This window comes from Grammomys surdaster, unplaced genomic scaffold (genome assembly GCF_004785775.1).
Source record: "Grammomys surdaster isolate TR1022 unplaced genomic scaffold, NIH_TR_1.0 150, whole genome shotgun sequence".
Taxonomy (NCBI): Eukaryota; Metazoa; Chordata; class Mammalia; order Rodentia; family Muridae; genus Grammomys; species Grammomys surdaster.
Genome location: NW_021604608.1, coordinates 18,794,505 through 18,812,641, shown reverse-complemented (window position 1 = coordinate 18,812,641; position 18,137 = coordinate 18,794,505). Strand labels below are relative to the sequence as shown.

The following is an 18,137-nucleotide window of genomic DNA, read 5'->3' as shown; positions in this document are numbered from 1 at the left end:
GGACTTCCCATTTTAACTAGTCGAGCGTTTTCTTTACCTTGCCTCTGAGAAGTGGTATACGTTTCCTCTTCATGACTCTTTAATGGAACCCACCCAACCACCTGCAGCCTGGTGCTGCCTGAACCTCAAATCACAAGCTGTTCACATAAACTTTTTAAGATTTTTAGGCACTGAGGTTTATCTTTTAATAACAATCTTCCTTGGCTAGAAATACTCTTCTCTTATAATTCCCATTGGGCTTGGCAACTTCTCCCTGGCAAGAACCCCTAATACTTCTTTCTTTAATACGGCAGTACTGAAACTATTGGCTGAGGATATGGACTGCCAATTTCTGGTGACAAACGTCTTTAGTACGTAGAGCCGTATCCCAATTAGTTTAGCTCCTCAGCTGGGAGGATAAGGAGTTCAGGGTCATCCTTAGCTACATAGTAAGTCCAAAGCCAGCCTGAATTATAGAAAGGGCAGGTAGGGTGGAGTGGGGAAAAGGAAGGAAGGAAGACAGACCAAAGTTTAAGTTCCATTTGTTTCCATCCTGATCATTCACCTGGGCAGAATATATCTTGTATCATTCTTCCTTTAAGAATGGATGTCTAGGGCTGGAGAGATGGCTCAGTGGTTAAGAGCACTGACTGCACTTCCAGAGGTCCTGAGTTCAAATCCCAGCAACCACATGGTGGCTCACAACCATCTGTAATGAGATCTGATGCCCTCTTCTGGTGTGTCTGAAGACAGTCACAGTGTATTCAGAAATAATAAATAAATAAATCTTAAAAAAAAAAAAAAGAATGGCCGTCTATAAGAAATTCAGTGGGAAGACTTCAGCCACTCTTCTGAACTAATTTAAGTAAACATTCCATTAAAATTTAACAGTCCCGTCCAATCACCTTGAACTTGAAGTCAACTACCCCAGTTTAGAGTACAGAGTAATTCTCTGGGAAAAAAAAAAAACAGTGGAGAGAGTTCTGAAGACTAGACTCAATGTTCTTCCAAGATCCAACTCCTTTAAAGGAGTGCTCTGGTAAGTGGCAGCTAAATGTCTTTGTATGTTTCTATAAGAAGCAGCCTGGGTTGTAGGTAGCTGTTGGTATCTAACAAGGTAATATCTTACTTTTATTTATTGTTATGGTTTAAATCTGCAGTGCCCCTTACAAGCTTATGTTTTGAACTCTTCGAATTGCTGTATTTTGAGAGACTCTTGAACTTTTAGGAGGTGGGGCCTGCTGGTGGAATTGAGTTATCAGAGGCAAGCCTTTGAAGGTTGACACACACCTTCTGGTTCTAGCCTTTCTCTGTTTCCTGGTCCACTGTGATGATAGTAAATTTCTACTGTCATGAACTCTAGCATTTCTTCCTCATCATAGTGGACCCAAACCTTCTGGAACCATAAGTCAAAAGAAGCTATTCATCTTAATTTTTTCTATCAGGTAATTTCATCAGCAATACAATAATTTATAAAGAAAATGATACCAGAGGAGACAGTCATTGCTGTGATAAGCCTGGCCATGAGGTTCTTTTATCAGAATTTTTTTTTCAGAGCTGAGGACTGAACCCAGGCCCTTGTGCTTGGTAGACAAGCACTCTACCACTGAGCTAAATCCCCAACCCTGGCCATGTGGTTCTAAAGCCTTTGGAACTGCTTTTCAAGATGAATGAAGAGAGTTTGGAGGTATGGGCTAGAGAATGCTGTAAATTAGCTTAAGTTGTAATTTTGGTGGGAGTTTGAAAGACTCCATTTTGTCTCCATTTAGGAACTAGGCCATAGGCCATTGCTACTCATCCTAAGCGTAAGGTAGTTTGCTTCTACAGTTGATCAGTCTGTCTGTGTTGCTCTGAGGTGAAGAAACTACAATCTCTGGTTTAGTACCTCACAGTAAAACAGTGGGAGGCTATGTAAAGCAGCCCTTGTTCTATCTATGCAGGGAATTGTGCTTCTCTAAGTCTCTGGAAGAGAAGGGGAGGAAGACCTATCTCTGACCTTTGTTCTTAGCACTTGTACGACCTTCAGAGTGCTCAATCAAATGGAAAAAAGTTCAGTATGAGTTTGCACATAAATTCAGGTCATAAATTGAATGAGAGGTTTATAACAGAGAATGTCTACATGCATATCTACTAGGAGTAATTATCTGAATCAACATTCATCATTTGTTACTAGTTTACAGGTTCATGGAAAGGTAAAAACAATAATTAAGTTGTCCTTGAAATTTTGTATAGATAAACTCACTATTTTAGCTCCTATCTTTGCACCTGTGGTGTATACCTTTCATGACCTTCCGTTAATGGTTTTTATAACCTCTTGGAATGTGTTCTAAGTTTTAGAAGTCTGTTGTTATCTCAGAAGCAATTAAGCAGTTCTGTTATAAAAGGGGCTCAAATGTTTTTGTTTGCATTGGCATTCTGAAATGACCCTAGCATGCTAGTTATTTCTGCAGAATAAATGCTCTATGTTTTTGCATACTGACTGAGTGTGGGGTCTTCCTTCAGTGATTTTCTGACCCTTACAGTATTATAGAGTGTAAGCATATAACTTCTTCATTTTACAGCAGTTCACAATTAAAAATTTCCCTTGAGTTTCAAAAGATCATTTTGAGTTTTTCTGACTGTTCAAACTGTTAGGATTCCAAGACCTCTTAGAAGTTGGATTAAATGCCTCATCATGTATTATGAGATGGTCATGAGCCTTTGAGGATCAATGGTTTGAATCTGAAGTGTCCCCCACAGGTTCATGTTTTCAACATGTGTTTTTAATTTGGTTGCATTATTTTGGGAGGCAGTGGAATCGTCAGGAAGTATAGCCTAGCTGGAAGGATTCAGTTACCAGGTGTGGGCCTTCAGAGGTTATACTTGGGTTCCTCTTCTAGCTTACCCAGCTATCTTATCTCATCCATCTTGTGATGAGCTTCTACTACAAGCTTCCACCTACATGAACTGCCATGCCTTCCCCCATCAAGAAGAACTGAAACCCTTGAAACCGTGATCTAAAAGAAACCTGTCCTGTCCTCGGTCAAGTACTTTGATCCCTACAATGACACATAAGCAACCAATTAATTTGCTCTGAAGAGAATGGGAGAAGATGGGAGTTATTATATTTTGTCTTGAACGAAAAGAACTCTAGGGCTGGCAGTGTGGCTTGGAAGAGAATGTTAAGAGCAACGTACATGATGGGAGGCTTGGCTTGTGGGAGTTTCAGAGGGGAGTTTGAGACTCTACTGGGACCCTTTGTTTGATGTTTTAAGAATCTATGGTCTCTGGTTAATTCTTAACCAGAATTAGCTGTGATTAGTAATAGGCCAGTAGCACTGGAGCGAAAACTCTGCTTTGGTAGCACAATGGTGCTGGAGAATCAGCTGTGACTAAGAAAAGGGAGAATTATAGAGGCAGACTCTTCTGGGAAGTGTTTCCTCAGGAGCATCACACACAGCAAGGAGGCATTGTGGACAGGGCAGAGAAACAAAGCTCTTGTAAAATGCACTGGATGTATTTACAGATGAATGTGTGCAGTTCTAATGGCTTAAACTCTGCCTTCCTCTTCCTGGACATTACTGAGTCATTGCATTAAGGATCTTCACTCCTGTGGTGTACCTACTGGCTAGATGGACTTCCTTTCCTAACCGTTAAAAATTATTGTTCATTGATGACTTACTTTGAAACTTTATACCTCTCTCATCTTTGTTCCTGGTGAATGGTACCTATAATAATCACATGATCATGTGTAATATTCGGATGGTTTTATTAACAAGTATATAATACATATATTGCATACTGTATATAGTATATGAGGACTGTACAGTACAAATTTATGTTCACAGTTTGACATGACAAAATGTCATTACTGAATTCCCATTGGACTACAGGGTAGAAACAGAGAAGGTACATTAAACATTCACATCTTTAGTAAGAAAGATTACCAAAATGTTTCAGTATTTGCAAGTATACTAATGCATGCTAAAAACCTTTACCCATTCAGTCTTATTAGCTTATAAAATATATTACACTTTATTAAAAATTTCTGCATAGTTTATACAAGTATTAAAGAACTGTAAATGCAATAAGCCTGCTATGCTTGCAGGTAGGGTTTAAGAGATGCCAAGCAGAAAGATTATTCTGACCCTCTAACACTAGGTACATAACAGGAAATAAAAGTGCTATTATTTGTAAAACACATTGTAGCCCTCTTTTAATGCATGTAAAATGGCTTTGTAAATGCATTACTTAAGTGAATTCGCAATCATTTAGAAACTGTTAACCTTGACCAAGAAGAGAATAAAGAGAACTCAAGTGACTTCATGTACGTTAGCAACTCCTTCAAGACAATTCTAGTTTCAAACCAAACTATAAAACCTCTGATCTCTGAGATTGTCTTTATAACAATCTAAGGAATGGTGTGTAGATTACGGTATCAGCAATAGTCTCTCAAATTCCACATTAGTGCAATACTGATAGTGCAGGTGGGTGTTTAATAAAACATACATATACATAAATCACTCCCCTGTAATTCTGTTCCAAGGCTCTTGCGACATCTGCATATTTAGTATCTTCTTAGTTGAACAAAGCTATGCTACACACAGTCTCCAAACCAAGTGACTTTCGAGTGCAAAATGCCCATTTAATGATGTATGTACCTTCCCACTGTGAAACTCGAAAACACAAGATTCTAGTTATTTTTGGAACTTCCCCAAGATGATACTTGAGCAGTAACTGAATGAACTCTGTAACGATTTACACAGTGCTGACTTCATGTTTACAGCCTGTTCTCATCAATTTACTGCAACTGAACCACAGCTGACAGTAACATAGCATGTCATTATAAATGAAAGATTCAGGGCATCTATCTTGTATCTTCCACAAAAACAGATTTAAAAAAAAAAACCCAACCAACCAACCAACCAACCAAACAAACAAAAAACACTAAGAGACTAAGTTTTTCAACTATCATAGTAAAATACAAATACATACATACATACATACATACATATATATATATAAAGGAAATTTGGTAGGGGCCAATTAACTAAAAGTATATCAGACTAGCATGGGAATAGAGAATGGTTTCTCTGGGTGACTTTTCTTTCAGAGTTAAAACGGATCTTTCTGTTAACATGATCTAAGCAAGCTAAACAGTATTGTAATAAAAGACTTTTGAACAAAATTTAAATATGTCATGGAGCTATTAACTACTCTGGTTTGAAGCAAAGATGACTGCCCTTCCTCGCACCCTTCCCCGACCTCTCACTGGGCTGGAACACACAGATTGGAACAAACACCAAACTGGACTCTTCAGCGCTCTGCCGAAGAACCACTTCAAGATACGATGGTGTTGGCATGAACGCAACGGAACAACACTAACAAGGGAGACCCTGCTTTCCCAAGAGACATTCCACTCCTCAGTTCACGTCATAGTTGCAGACAAAGAGAAAGGCAAGAGCCTCTTTAGCGTGCTTTAATAGCCTGAATCGATACATTTTTTTTTTTTGCAGTGCTTAAAAAAAAAAAAAAAAAGAAAAGTAAAGGAACCCAAGAGCCAAGATAACATTTCTTTGCAGTTTTTACCCACATTTCCCCTCAGCTGGTTCACGGGGCTGAGCAGGACCGCCCGAGTGCTGTGCCCACAACTGTGAGCCTAGTGCCATCAGAACAAGCTCCCTGCCTGTGCAGGCCTCCAAGACCTCTCATTCACTGATGTTCAAGAACAATCAAGTAGGATGGTCCTCCTGGTCCAGGTAGTGTTGGATCCTGAGATGTGGCTGGGATGGATGCTCAGGATTCCCTCTTCTCGTCTCCTCCATCCTCCGTGAGGGGATGAAGGGACTATCGGCCATAGGCGGCCATATCTTACCACTGTGCCCATTTCATTTTTCCAATTTAACCAGTGGCATTTCTGCATGTGAACTATTTTTGTTGGCATTTAGACTGTGGTGTTCAAAAGCCTGCTTTTGAAAACAATCAAACAAACAAACAAACAAACAAACTTCCCCTCCAGATAATGGTGCTATTTCTCTGCAACATCAGCCCGAGTCATTGTTTTTAGTTTGCCCTAACAGGGTACCTGGTAGCTGACAGGAAATTGCTAGCTCTGGCAGAAACTTGTGGGAATCTTCAAGCTACACATATAAATCCCTGAATTGTGGTTTTTCTCTATTTTTCAAAAAAAAAAAAATCTGTCACCAAAATAAAGATCTATGTGCTTCACACTAGGTATATTTACAGAGTGTCACTCAGGTCTTAATTGAGTGACTTTGCTCAAGCTTAGTGGATGCTCTTTTATACTATGTGTCACAGACACAAATGGTAGCTGGTTTGGCACCATACAGCTCACACAGAAAAGCTCCATATGAAAGCTATGTGACTAACTGGATTTGGGAATATAAGTACCACTCAATGTTTTCTTGCTTGCAAAAACACTCTGGGGGGTAGTGGGGGAGCGGAGGGAGAAGAGACTATTTTATACACTTATTTCAAAAGTTTTTGTTTCTCTTTACATTACAGGGCAAATATTTCTGTGGATTCCTTACTCTCAAAGCTTCATGATCGACAACAAAGGATCCTGCAGGAACGGAGGAGGTGGCACGGTTAACCCTCTCGGTATCCAGCTTTGCAGCAAAGGTGTGCTCAGCCGAGTTACGCCTGGGGATGGACATTTAACAAACGCACTGCACAGCTAATGTGAATGGCCCAGACGTTGATGATCCAGCCGGTCCTAGCCAGGAATCGCTGACTTCCTCTTCCATTTCCAATATCCTCTGGGTCTTCCTCACACTATGGGAGAATACAGCCCACCTAAGGCAACAGCTCTTGCTCAGCTCCCAGGGGTGTCAAAGCCCTCCACGGGAGCTTCAGGTGCCACAGAGGACAAAGGACTTGACTTAGCTGAGTTGGTAAGCCCGGCCAACGAGCAAATCGTGAGGAGGGCAGAGGCGAGAAGGTGGGACCAGCTTGACATCTCGTGGGTCTTGCTAGCTGGTAAAAGGGACCGCATTCTTCCTGTCGTCAAACAGAATGCGGCAGAAGGTCGAAGGTCTCTGGCAAGGACTAGCAGGCTGGATATTGTATTTCTAATACATTTACTTTGACATTCTTTTGAGGAATACATGGAGAAACCGACAAATTGGTCGTTAGTTTACATGTTCCCTTGTTCTCATTACATTAAATGTATCTGTAAGGAGGGTTTGCTTAGCATCCCCGGAAAAAAAAATGTTCACATTCTTTAGGTCTGACCCGTGGTAAGGAGAGGGAGGGTTAGAGTATCAACTACTGACCATACGGAAGTCTTGAATGATATAAATTCAGAGATCCAGACCAGCTGAATCGAAATTAAAATGTACATATAAAAATGAGTTAGATAAAGGGCAGGAGGAAGAGAGAGGGAAGAGAGAGAGAGAGAGAGAGAGAGAGAGAGAGAGAGAGAGAGAGAGAGAGAGAGAGAGAGGAGAGAGAGAGAGAGAGAGAGGTGCCAGGAAGAGCGAGGAATCACACTGAGCTGCTGGAGACAGGCTTTCAGACTAGCATGTGGCGTTTCCTGTGTAGGGCGAGGTGGTCAGAGCGAGAGAAGCTTCGGTCACAGTCTGGACACTGGAAAGGTTTAATTCCAGTGTGTTTTCGGAAATGTCTCGTCAGTTCATCGGACCGAGCAAACTTCCATGTGCAGCCTTCCCAGGTGCATTTGTACGGCTTTTCTCCTGCGGAAAGGCGAGGGGGAGGAGTTTAATAATTTTCGTTGCGGGGAGGGGGGAATAAAAAGAGAAGCTACGACTTTTGAACGAATGCCCTTGCGATAACATCATACACAGCTCCCAGTTAACACGGCGCTTCACGAAACAAACATACTCTCCATGGAAAATCAACCAAAAAAGAGCTCTTAAGGCAGGGAGAGCCATTCTGAGGAACAAGCATGGAGCTCGCGGACTCCGCATGCGTAGGTCTGCAAGCCTTAAACCTTCCTGTGCACATCACGATCCCACCGACAGCTCTGGGCCTCTCTAAAGCTCTTGCAGTCATTTTCTCAAACTAGAATACCTGTTAAAGAACTCAACAACCCGCTTTCTTATTTAGACCTTGACAGCGATGCATGGACAGTGAGTGCTTCAAGACCCTGTGTTCTAAAAAGAGAAGTTCTCTCCTCTCAGAAACCAGGACTCCGCACACCCCTTCCTGCAGGCTAACCATCACTCACATGTGAGGAACAGAGAAGGCCCTTGTGGGAGAACGCCAGTGAGAGACGGTGTGAAGACCTTCACAGCTAAACAGTGCTTAGTGCTGATCTGATTCTATTAGGCAGTATAATACAAGCTGGCCACCCCTAATACAAAATTCGGAACATTCTAAAATAGCCGTTCTCAACCTATGGGTCGTAATCCTTCCCAGGGGTTGAATGACCCTTTCATGGGGGGTCGCCTAAGACCATCAGAAAACAGAGATATTTATATTATAACTCATAGCTACAGTTATGAAGTAGCAATAAAGATAATTTTATGGCTGGGGCCCAGCCCAAAAGGAGGAACCATATTACAGGGGTGCAGTGTTAGGAAGGGTGAGGACCACGGCTCTAGAATCTGAAACTCCGTGAGTCTCCCATAGCAACAGACGCTCGCTCTCCTGTGGCATCGCGTCAAGGCTCAGAGTTAGAAAAAATGTTGTGTAACTAGAGTTACCTTCCGGCTGTGTGTAGAGAGCATACATGAAACAGTAACATTTGTTCTTGGATTCATCTTACCCTCAAGATACCTCACTACGCTTCTGAATAACATATCCCAATATCCATGTGCATCTGAAACGGATCTAGCCCAGAGTATTTCAGGAAGGGACGCGTGGTTAATATCATCGCAGGTAACAAATTAGTCCCTGTTTAGTGAGTGACAATTGTCTCTATATCTTTGTCGTAAGTATAGGGATTTCTATGTTGTATCTGAATCCAAAGACTCAATACTGTTTCAATTTTAAGCTGGATGACATGAAGCTCCGCCCCTCCACCCCCACCCATGCCTGGCATATGATTTATGGCTGACTCCTCTCATACAGCTTCCTCTGCCTCTTCCTCTTTCCCTGGATTCACCAAACACGACTGCTATTTTTCTGGACTAAATCCCAGATTCTTCTCTGTGAATATTCCCTGGTAAGAACGACCTACCCATCTCAGAAAAACAACCCACACTCCGAGCTCTAGACAAGGGTAACAAAACCAATCACTGTTAAGTTCTTGGGTCTACTGAAGGGCCCGAGCCAGGAGCAGCCTCAGCACACAAATGAAGCATAGGTCCCGGCAGCCGCTGGAAACATCTGTGTGATTTCTTTAAGTTGCCATTCTATCAAGCCTTCAGGAGCACTGGGGGTGTCTGCACATGTTTCTACGGAGAGAACAATGTTGCCCTGACCTGACAGCTGACTCTAGGCTCAACCCTAGCCAATATGGAGCCCACCCTAGAAGAGCTGGGGTAGATAAGGACACAGGAGCTCCCTCAATTTTAAAAGACAGACATCAAGTGTGCTCACATTCCTTTCAAGGCCTATCTGTCCAAACATCATGCTTCTGCTCTGCATAAAAAAATGGTCCTTTACTCTTAAACAGTTTTATTTCAAAGGCTAGGCTGATGGCTTCAGTTGGTAAAATGCTTTCCTGTTTAGCTCTCTGGCGCCCATCCTCAGAGTCGGGATGGAAACACTGGGTATGGTGGTATATAGCTGGGGAAGGCAGGGGCAGGCGGATCTCTACGGCTAACTAGCTAGCCTGGCGGAATGGGTGAACTCCCAGCAAAATGAGACCCTGACTGATAAAAGGTGAAAGGTATTCGCGAGGAACAACACCCAAGGCTGTCCTCACCTCCACACGTGCCCCAGCAGGGACTCCTGGGAGGGGCCCATCCCTGACAGTGAATACATTGTCATCTCCCCCAGCTCCTTAGGAGAGACTTTACGTGGGAAGGAGGAACCTGAGCGAGGGAGCACTTCGGTTCTAAGTTATCTAATAATTATCCATGGTGGATCTTAACAAAGATTCTCTGGGACTCACGTAGACATCAGTACCTTCATTTTCAAGATCAGAACTTGCATTATTCAGGCAGCGTCCCTCACCCAAAATGCTTAGGAGCTGACGTGTTACAGATTTCAGCATTTCAACCCCTGCAACCCACGTGAAGGTCGGAGAGAACTTCTCAAAACTGTCCTCTGGCCTTCACCTTCACACCACGGCGTGTGGGCCAGACCCTGCCTCCCCATAATAATAAGAAAGTAAAGTAAAAAGCTTCCGGTCTCAGGGTGTTTAGAATGCCGGTTGCGCTAACTTTACCATTCACACCAATCGTCCCTGTTCCGGACCTTCCGCCCGCCCGTCAGGGCGCGGATGCATCTCTTACCTGTATGAGTTCTTCTGTGTGCTTTCAAGTGCGAGCTCTTAGTGTAGACCTTATTGCACCCATCATAGTCGCATCTGTGTATCCTGCGCTTCCTTTGGGTATCCGGGGATTCCACGGGTAGAGGTCTCTTCCCAGGCTGCACGATGACCGAAGGATGGTTCCTATCGAAGTCGAGATTAAATGCAAAACATTGAGTGAAGGTGCTCCCCTTTCCTCAGCCTACTAAGAATATAAAGCATTTACAACATCGGGCAAAAACAAACAAAAACCCCCAACGAAATAAGAAAATAAGAATAAGACCAATTAAAAAAAAAAAAAGAATTAGCTGTTCAACCCAAGAAGCGCTTCTTTTATAGTCATTCAACAAACATGTAGTGAGCACCTACCATGAGCCAGGCACTGTGCTTGGCACCGGGACACAAAGATGAATAAAAACAGGGTTCCTGCCCTCGAGGAGCTCACACTCTAGGGGGAGACAGACATGGAGATAAGTAATGACAGCAAGAAGGTTAGGTGCTCTGCCGAGGGAGGTGCCGCGTGCGGGGAGAGGGTCTCGGCGCGTGTCCAGTACTTCTCAGCACTACACCGGCTTTCCCACCGGCCAGCTCTCAAACAGCCAAATCCCTACTTATTAGGCAAACACGCTGCTCTACAGATCTATAGCCTATCCTTCCTCTCAATGTCTCTCAAGTTCTCGCTGGCTCTTTCAAAGGAAGTCCGGCATTGCTGTCTACAGCAGTCTTTCAGCGTCAGTGTGGCTCTCTAAAGAGGAGGGGTTCCAGCTCTCAGTGATGTGGGGGAGGGCGGTGACTGGCTACCAAGGGAGGGTGGGAACACCTGATGCCCTCCCCACCTTCTCTCACATTTGTCCAAGGGTTCTTAAGCCACACTCATGAAAGCAAAGGCTGATGGGAAAGAGTGTGGCGTTTTGTTTTTGTTTTCAAACCCTTTCCTGTCTCTACCAAGTCAGCCAAGAATGCAGCTGGCCTCTGTGAGCAAAGGCGCTGTTCTTCAACTTGAATCTGGGTCCTGAAATATTCTAAAAGATGCACGGACGTTTTCTGTGTTGGAGAGGAGTAAAAATAATGATTCTGAGATTAGCGTAAATGAAATTTTGACTATTAAGGGCACTAAGAAATGCCTGCCATTTGCCGGGCGGTGGTGTTGCACGCCTTTAATCCCAGCACTTGGGAGGCAGAGGCAGGCAGATTTCTGAGTTCGAGGCCAGCCTTGTCTACAGAGTGACAGCCAGGGCTACACAGAGAAACCCTGTCTCAAAAAAAAAAAAAAAAAATGCCTGCCATAAAATTTGCACGCACATTTTTTGGAGGTGGGGGCTTGAGGTGACCAGTTAAATAATGAAAGATGGGTTTCGTTTTATGTGGTCTTTCTTACTTCTGTCAGTATTTTAAACCTTACCCTGGGAGCTGAGCACAGACAGATAAACTAAGTCAGGATTCAGAGACACAGAAAAGTGAACACGAAGCGGTGGGGGCGTGGCCAGGTGATTGGAACTTCCATCACACATATGTATATTTTTTATTTTAAATTTGAGGGAAAAAAACCCAACCCACAATGGAGAATAAGGTTTATTTGGGTTTCTTATTAATATGGAGTAAGTGACTAAAAATCCTTCAGCAAAAAGGAAGTTATCTTTTTTTACTTTGGAAAGCGTTAGGGAAGACTCAGTGGCCTATGTGTCTGGGACACAGTCAGACAGTTAATGCCAAGTGGCTTTGGAAATCTTGTCCAACAACTGGGGTTTCTGTAGGTTGAGAATCTAAATCATTTCAGCACGGTAAATATGACTGCATTTCCCAGTGTCCGCTCTGTCACTGACCGTCTCTATGCCTCGATTTCCTCTGTGAGGCGGGGGTGTTAATGCTACCGACTGGAAAGGCTGCTGTGGATGCGAACAGTGTGGGGCCGGCTCCTGCCGGTTACTACTCAGAGAACCACAGGACAGCGTTTGTGCCAGAGGCCAAATGACTGACAGAAAGCCACCAGCACTGTGCTCAGAAATACCCTTTTCCGGCTGCACGTCACAGGTGTCCATCTCATGTGGCGTTTGCTGGATGTTTCAAAGCCCTCTAAAAACTATCAAGCACAGATACCAAACTACCTATTGGAAAAGGTGACAGTGTGACTAGAGGTTAGAGTCAGAGACAGACTAAGGGTTTTGGCAATTTCTTTGGCCTTACATCCTTATTTCTAAAGAGATCATTTGGGCTCAAACAAACATAGACTAGCTACTATGTAGCAAATACCTGCTCTGAGTTAAACTGGCCCTTCCTAAGTCCTCAGGCCTTCTCCTGTTTTTCTGTTCTCCCATTTTCCTGCTCTAAACGCAGCCTCACAAAGGTAAAATACACATGGAATAGCATTTATTTTATTTTATATTTTGCTATGGCTTTGAATGCATTTAAAAATGATCCTGACCCTGTAATTCTGGATCAAACAAATGAATTTCCAAGCTGTGAAGCCCACGCCTAGGCAGCAGGGTTTCAAGACTGGTGTTGCTGGAGGCCAGGCTCACTGCAATGTTCTAGGTACTTGGCTTCAAGCAATTCTTTCCTGGCTAATGTGTTCTATGTGGGCTGCTACTGGGTCCACTCCAAGACATTACTTAATCCCATCTGTGAAAGAACTACATAGAGTGCATGTTCCACTGTGGCTAATCTACAGGGCTTTTTTTTTTTTTTTGAGAAAAATCCATCTTAGGTCAGCATTAAATGAACACATTACTCATTAAGCATTTAAAAGCCTCTAGCAGTGAGATCATTGAAACAAGAATACACAGATACACAGACATACAGAGAGGGGGGGGCAGGTCTCATGTAGGTCAGGCTAGCTTATATGACTGATTCCTGATCCTCCTGCCTCTGCCTCCCGGGTGCTGGGATCACAGGCATATTACTACACCTAGCTGGAAACAGTATTTTCTTCTAAGCAGTATTTAAAGAATGGAAGGCATCTGCTTTCAAATACTTTGCCACAATGTCTTACATTTTAATTTGTAACAGACTTCGGACTAGCCCTCGGCTAACCTACAGGCCAACTACACAGGGAGAGGGCCCAGAAAGAGAAAGAGCTCAAAGCAGGCCCCCTGAGTTAAGAGTGGGACTGTGGGTGTATTGGGATACCTTAACTAACGTCTTGGCTCGTCAGTTCTCTATCAGCTCTGAATAAAAGAACTCCCTTGAAACGCCTGGAGCTGGGCATGATGATTTCATGCTTACAACCTCAGGAGGCTGAGGCAGGCGGGTCTGGAATATGAGGTCAGCCGGGGCTGCACACCAAGACCCTGTCTTTAAACAAAAGCAGACAAAAACCCTAGAACTCAACTTTTAAGGGGAAGTACTATGCAACTGTGAAAAATGAAAGCACGTGTCGAGATACTTCCCTTGCCTGATGCAGCTGGGATGACGAGCCACCCTTCTGATCCACTAGGGACTATACATGATGCCACATATATGCCATCATCCCTAGACCAAAAGTTCATTCAGTGTGGTGGTATGGTCACACATGAGCCTCTGTGAAAGCCACACAAACCAGAGGTGGGTGTGACTGCAGTCAATCTGAAATCACCCAAAATGGCTTCTGTAAAGCCGGGGAAGTTACATTCTACATTGAGCTGTGTCACAGGAGAGAAGGTAGGAGAAGAAAGGTAGGCAGAACATTTACTGAAGCTGGGGAGAAGGTGGTGGTGTGGGAGAGGGATGGTGGGAGGAACCCTACAGAGGCAATGGCTGTGAATGCTGAAGCTGTCCCAATGCATTGGCTGAACCCAATGGAGAAGCACTATAGAGTCGGTACAAGAGTAATTACAACAAAAAAGAAAGACAGAGGATGTGGGCAGTGAGAATAAGCTTATCCCTTGCATGCTAGAGCATAGCATCCAGGTCAAAGCCATCTTCCCGGAGGCTGCTCTCCCCAGAGGTCAAACAATGAACGACTTAACCATGTAAGGTACCACCCTATCCAAGCAGAGGCCCAGATGCTGGCCAAGGCAGAGCATCATTCCTCCTGGTTTGCAGCTCTACAAGCTAAGGAGAGGCTCCAAGGGTAGCTACAATTAAAGACTCAATGTAAAGATTTCTTTCTGCATTGAGCTTCTCTGAGCTGCACGGGAAGCTTCTGTCTTTGGCCAACACTGCTGTTGACCTGAAGATGTTAATAAAAGACATTTTCAATAATAAACACACTCTACTGCGCCAGAAGTGACAACTATAGGTGAAGGGGGTGGGGCAGCTTCCATTTGACATGTGACAACTTTTGGTTGTTGAAGCTGATGTGAATATCAAATCCAATCTTCATGAAAACACTATAAATCCCATATGGATGGCAAAAGAAAAAAACAAAAACAAAAAGATTCATGTGGTCACCTTGGGGGACCCACTCGGTGAAGTTGACACAACTGTTGTAGATATGGCTCATGTTGTTCTTGGAGACTGTCTTGGCCACTGTCAACTCAGTGATGCCACACAAAACAGGATGTCCCTGGTCATCCACCGCACATCACATGTTTGCAATTCCATGCTTTATTCCAGGTCCCCAGGTGCACGCCAAAAACACCAGGTCGGCCTAAGTATACTTACTCTTGCAACAACGCTTGCGGGGGGGACACTGAGTTCATTAAAGGGGGTGACATTTCTTCAGGGTAATAGTCAGTCCTCTGTGGTTCAATTCCAGGTTCTATTTTAATTTTTTTCTGTAATATGGGCTTCTCATATGATTCAATTACAGGTACTAAAAAATAAAAATAGAAAAATCATTCTACACACAATGTATCAATTTCAGCTCGTGAAAGGTCACCTCATGGCTTCTAGTGACTACATTTTTGTATGTGTATATCTTCGTCTCGGGCAGGGGTTATAGCAGGATTCAATTTGTGAGTGAGCCTCACTTTTTGAAGCAGACAGAGGGCCCTGCGACTCAAGATGACTCTCCATTACAAAACCCTGCTAGCCTCATAGCCCTTTCTCTATGGTTGACAAAGAGGTGGCTTTTAAGAGCCATTAGCAGCATGATCAGAAAGTACTTAAGTCTCTTTTGTGCCCAGGACTGTATTGGTACTCAGTAAATCAAAGTACAAAATACACTGTGAAAGTAACTAATTGTTGGACACTCTCCCAATATCAACACTTCAAAACAAAAACAGAAAGAATTGCCCAGGACAGGCCAGAATGTCCTTTTGAAGATGTAATAGCTCTGCCTGGTGTCCTCACCAGACCCTTGGCAGAGATGCTGTCTACTAAGCAGGTGCAGGGTGTAGGGGCATGGCAGAATTTACCTGGCATGCCGCTGTTTGAATTGTCCATCTCTTCTGACAAGGAGACCATGAGAGGCTGCTGCAGATGGCTGGTGTACATGAAAGGGACGGGCTGTACCACGACGGGTTGGATGACAGGGAGGATGCCCGGGCTCCGGATGCCATGTCTGGACAGTGCAGCTGCCATCACAGGCGGCATAGACAGTGGTACTCCAAAGGGCTGCACGCCAGGAGAAGAGGGTGAGTATTTCTTAATGGGGGGGCTAGAGGACGGCATGCTGAGCCCAGGTGATGCTCTCCGGTGGGATGAGAACTTCAGAGAGGAAGGAGAACCACCAGCAGAGGGTGGGGAGCCCCGCTTGTTCACAGTGAGGTCCACTGGCTCCATCTGTATCCCATGAGTGAGGCCTTCTGGGGTCTGGAAGAACTTGTCAGGTAATGGTGTGGAGTAAATGACCCCGTATTTGTTGGGCTTCATCGATTCTATGTAATTCGATGGGTAGGACTATCAGAAACAAGAAAAAAAAAAAGGAAAAGTATAAGAAGACATACTTTAGATCTAGAGGTGTGTGATTCCCCCAAAAAGCTATGGGAGAGATGGTTTAGTAATTGCTAGAAAGTAAGGTTGCTGGGCTCCAAGAAAAACTGAAAATCGAACTCATGATTTTCATATTCGGTAAGAAGACTGATATGTGGCAGGCTTCTAAAGCTGCCTGCATCATGGAGGGCTTGAGGCCTTCATCAGGAGTCAGCATTGAAGGCCACTGAGAGCAAACTATATAACCTGAGGGGTTTTTCCTCTTTTCCCTCTCCCTCTCCCCCTTCCCCTCTCCTTCTCTCTCTCTTTTTGAGACAGTGTCACAGTGTAGCTCTGGCTGACTGGGAACTCCTCCCCCTTCCCAGCACTGGGATTAAGGTGTGTTCCACCACACCCAGCACACTATTCACTCTGAGCTTCCCTGGCTGCGGCTCTGACTGGGATTACTCTCGGACTCACACTCTTTCTTCTCCAGGTCAGACGGGCTCAGGCTCTGCCTGGCTATGAACTGCAATTGTTTTCCCGTATAGAAGTGACTCTCTGGACCTAGTACCAGCAAAGCAGCCAGGAATGGGAGACCAGACCATGAGACTTGCAGTGATGGGCTTACTCGCTCTGAGACAGGGAGATCCTTGTCGAGGGACGACAAGTCCTCTTCCAGGACGCTAAGGTGATAATACAAGATAACCTGTGTAATTCTCTCAACTTCATTCACACACGCTGGGCTGCCCTATGAGAGCCTTCCAGCCCTTTATGCAGGAGCTGTACACCATGGCTGTAAGATCCCAAACTCGAAGATCACAGTGCAACAAAGGAGGCACACCGTTAGGAATACAGACTGAGTGAGTACAGGAGCAGCAGCCTAAGACGGCAGAGACTGTCACCTTCTAGCAATGTCTTAAGTGACAGAGATAAAGAGTAAAAAGATGAGCTGAATGTAAAAAAGACTTCCAATACTGTGCAGAAACACACAAAGGAATAAGACCAGGAAGTGCAAGACACAAGGTTTCAGTGTCAGCTTTCAGCAGGGGGGAAGGGTGGATAGTGACAATCCTAGATCTCGTCCTTCTTAATTAATTAGAGACAGGATCTAACTCTATAGCCCAGGCTAGCTTTGAACTTGTAGCAATCCTCCTACCTCTGCCTCCAAGTGTTAGTCTGTACCAGCATACACAGGTCTACCTTTCTTTAGAACTAGCCATACCCACCCAAGAATATACCACAAAGATATACCACAAAGATGTATTACAAGGCAAGAGGTCCAGCCATACACACCACACAAGGATATACCACAAGGCAAGAGGTCCAGTTTATAGAGCAACATGAACATTAAGCCTATTTAATTTTAATTAAAATAGGCGTTATTAAAAGAACAAGGCTCACAGACATAATACAAAGAGGATCTCAATAATTAACTCCAGGGAGAAGCTTCAGTCCTCCAAAGGACATAGGTCTGGTGGGAGGCAGGAGTTCATGAAGTGGTCGGAGGGCAGCAATGTACAATGCGGCATCTTCCTCATCTCCAGCCCTGCTCTTCCGGGACCTCCCACTGACCTAGATTTTAAGGCCCACAGTTACTGGCAGCTGCACGGGAAGCAGAATGAGGACATACTTCCATTGCTGTCCCTGCTGGATTTTCTATCTGTAAGTGGGAATTCAGCCATTTGCAAATTTAATAATATCCTTAGGGTTCTCAAAGTCATCAAAGAAGAAAAAAGCCACACATCAAGCTGACTGTAACATAACTGTGCATCTTCTATATACACTTAGTGCACACTGCTTTCAAGTCTCCATCAAAGACCCAGGCTAGGTGTAGGGAGGGTCTCTGGGACAGACACTCAACTCCAGGTCCAAAATTAACTATTTCCAGGTCAATTGCCTCACAAAAGGGCGAAGAAATACAGTCCTTCCTTGGCTCACCAGCATGTCTGAGAATCTTCTCTAAGCCAGGTTTAAGTATTTGGGTGGAGCGTGCAGCCTACAG

At 44.1% G+C, this 18,137-nt stretch overlaps 1 protein-coding gene across 3 annotated transcripts in view; it reads right to left on the bottom strand.

Annotated features, from left to right (window-relative positions):
- Positions 1 to 3,710: 3,710 nt before the first annotated feature.
- Positions 3,711 to 18,137, bottom strand: part of Klf3 (Kruppel like factor 3) — a 30,907-nt gene continuing 16,480 nt past the window's right edge. For all 3 annotated transcript variants that reach the window (XM_028765256.1, XM_028765258.1, XM_028765257.1), the window contains exons 3-6: positions 15,637 to 16,120; positions 14,942 to 15,092; positions 10,344 to 10,504; positions 3,711 to 7,673 (exon numbers count right to left, since the gene is read on the bottom strand). In XM_028765256.1, the coding sequence (XP_028621089.1) occupies positions 7,492 to 7,673; positions 10,344 to 10,504; positions 14,942 to 15,092; positions 15,637 to 16,120 (978 nt within the window). In that variant the 3' untranslated portion in view covers positions 3,711 to 7,491. The remainder of the gene's footprint in view (positions 7,674 to 10,343; positions 10,505 to 14,941; positions 15,093 to 15,636; positions 16,121 to 18,137) is intronic.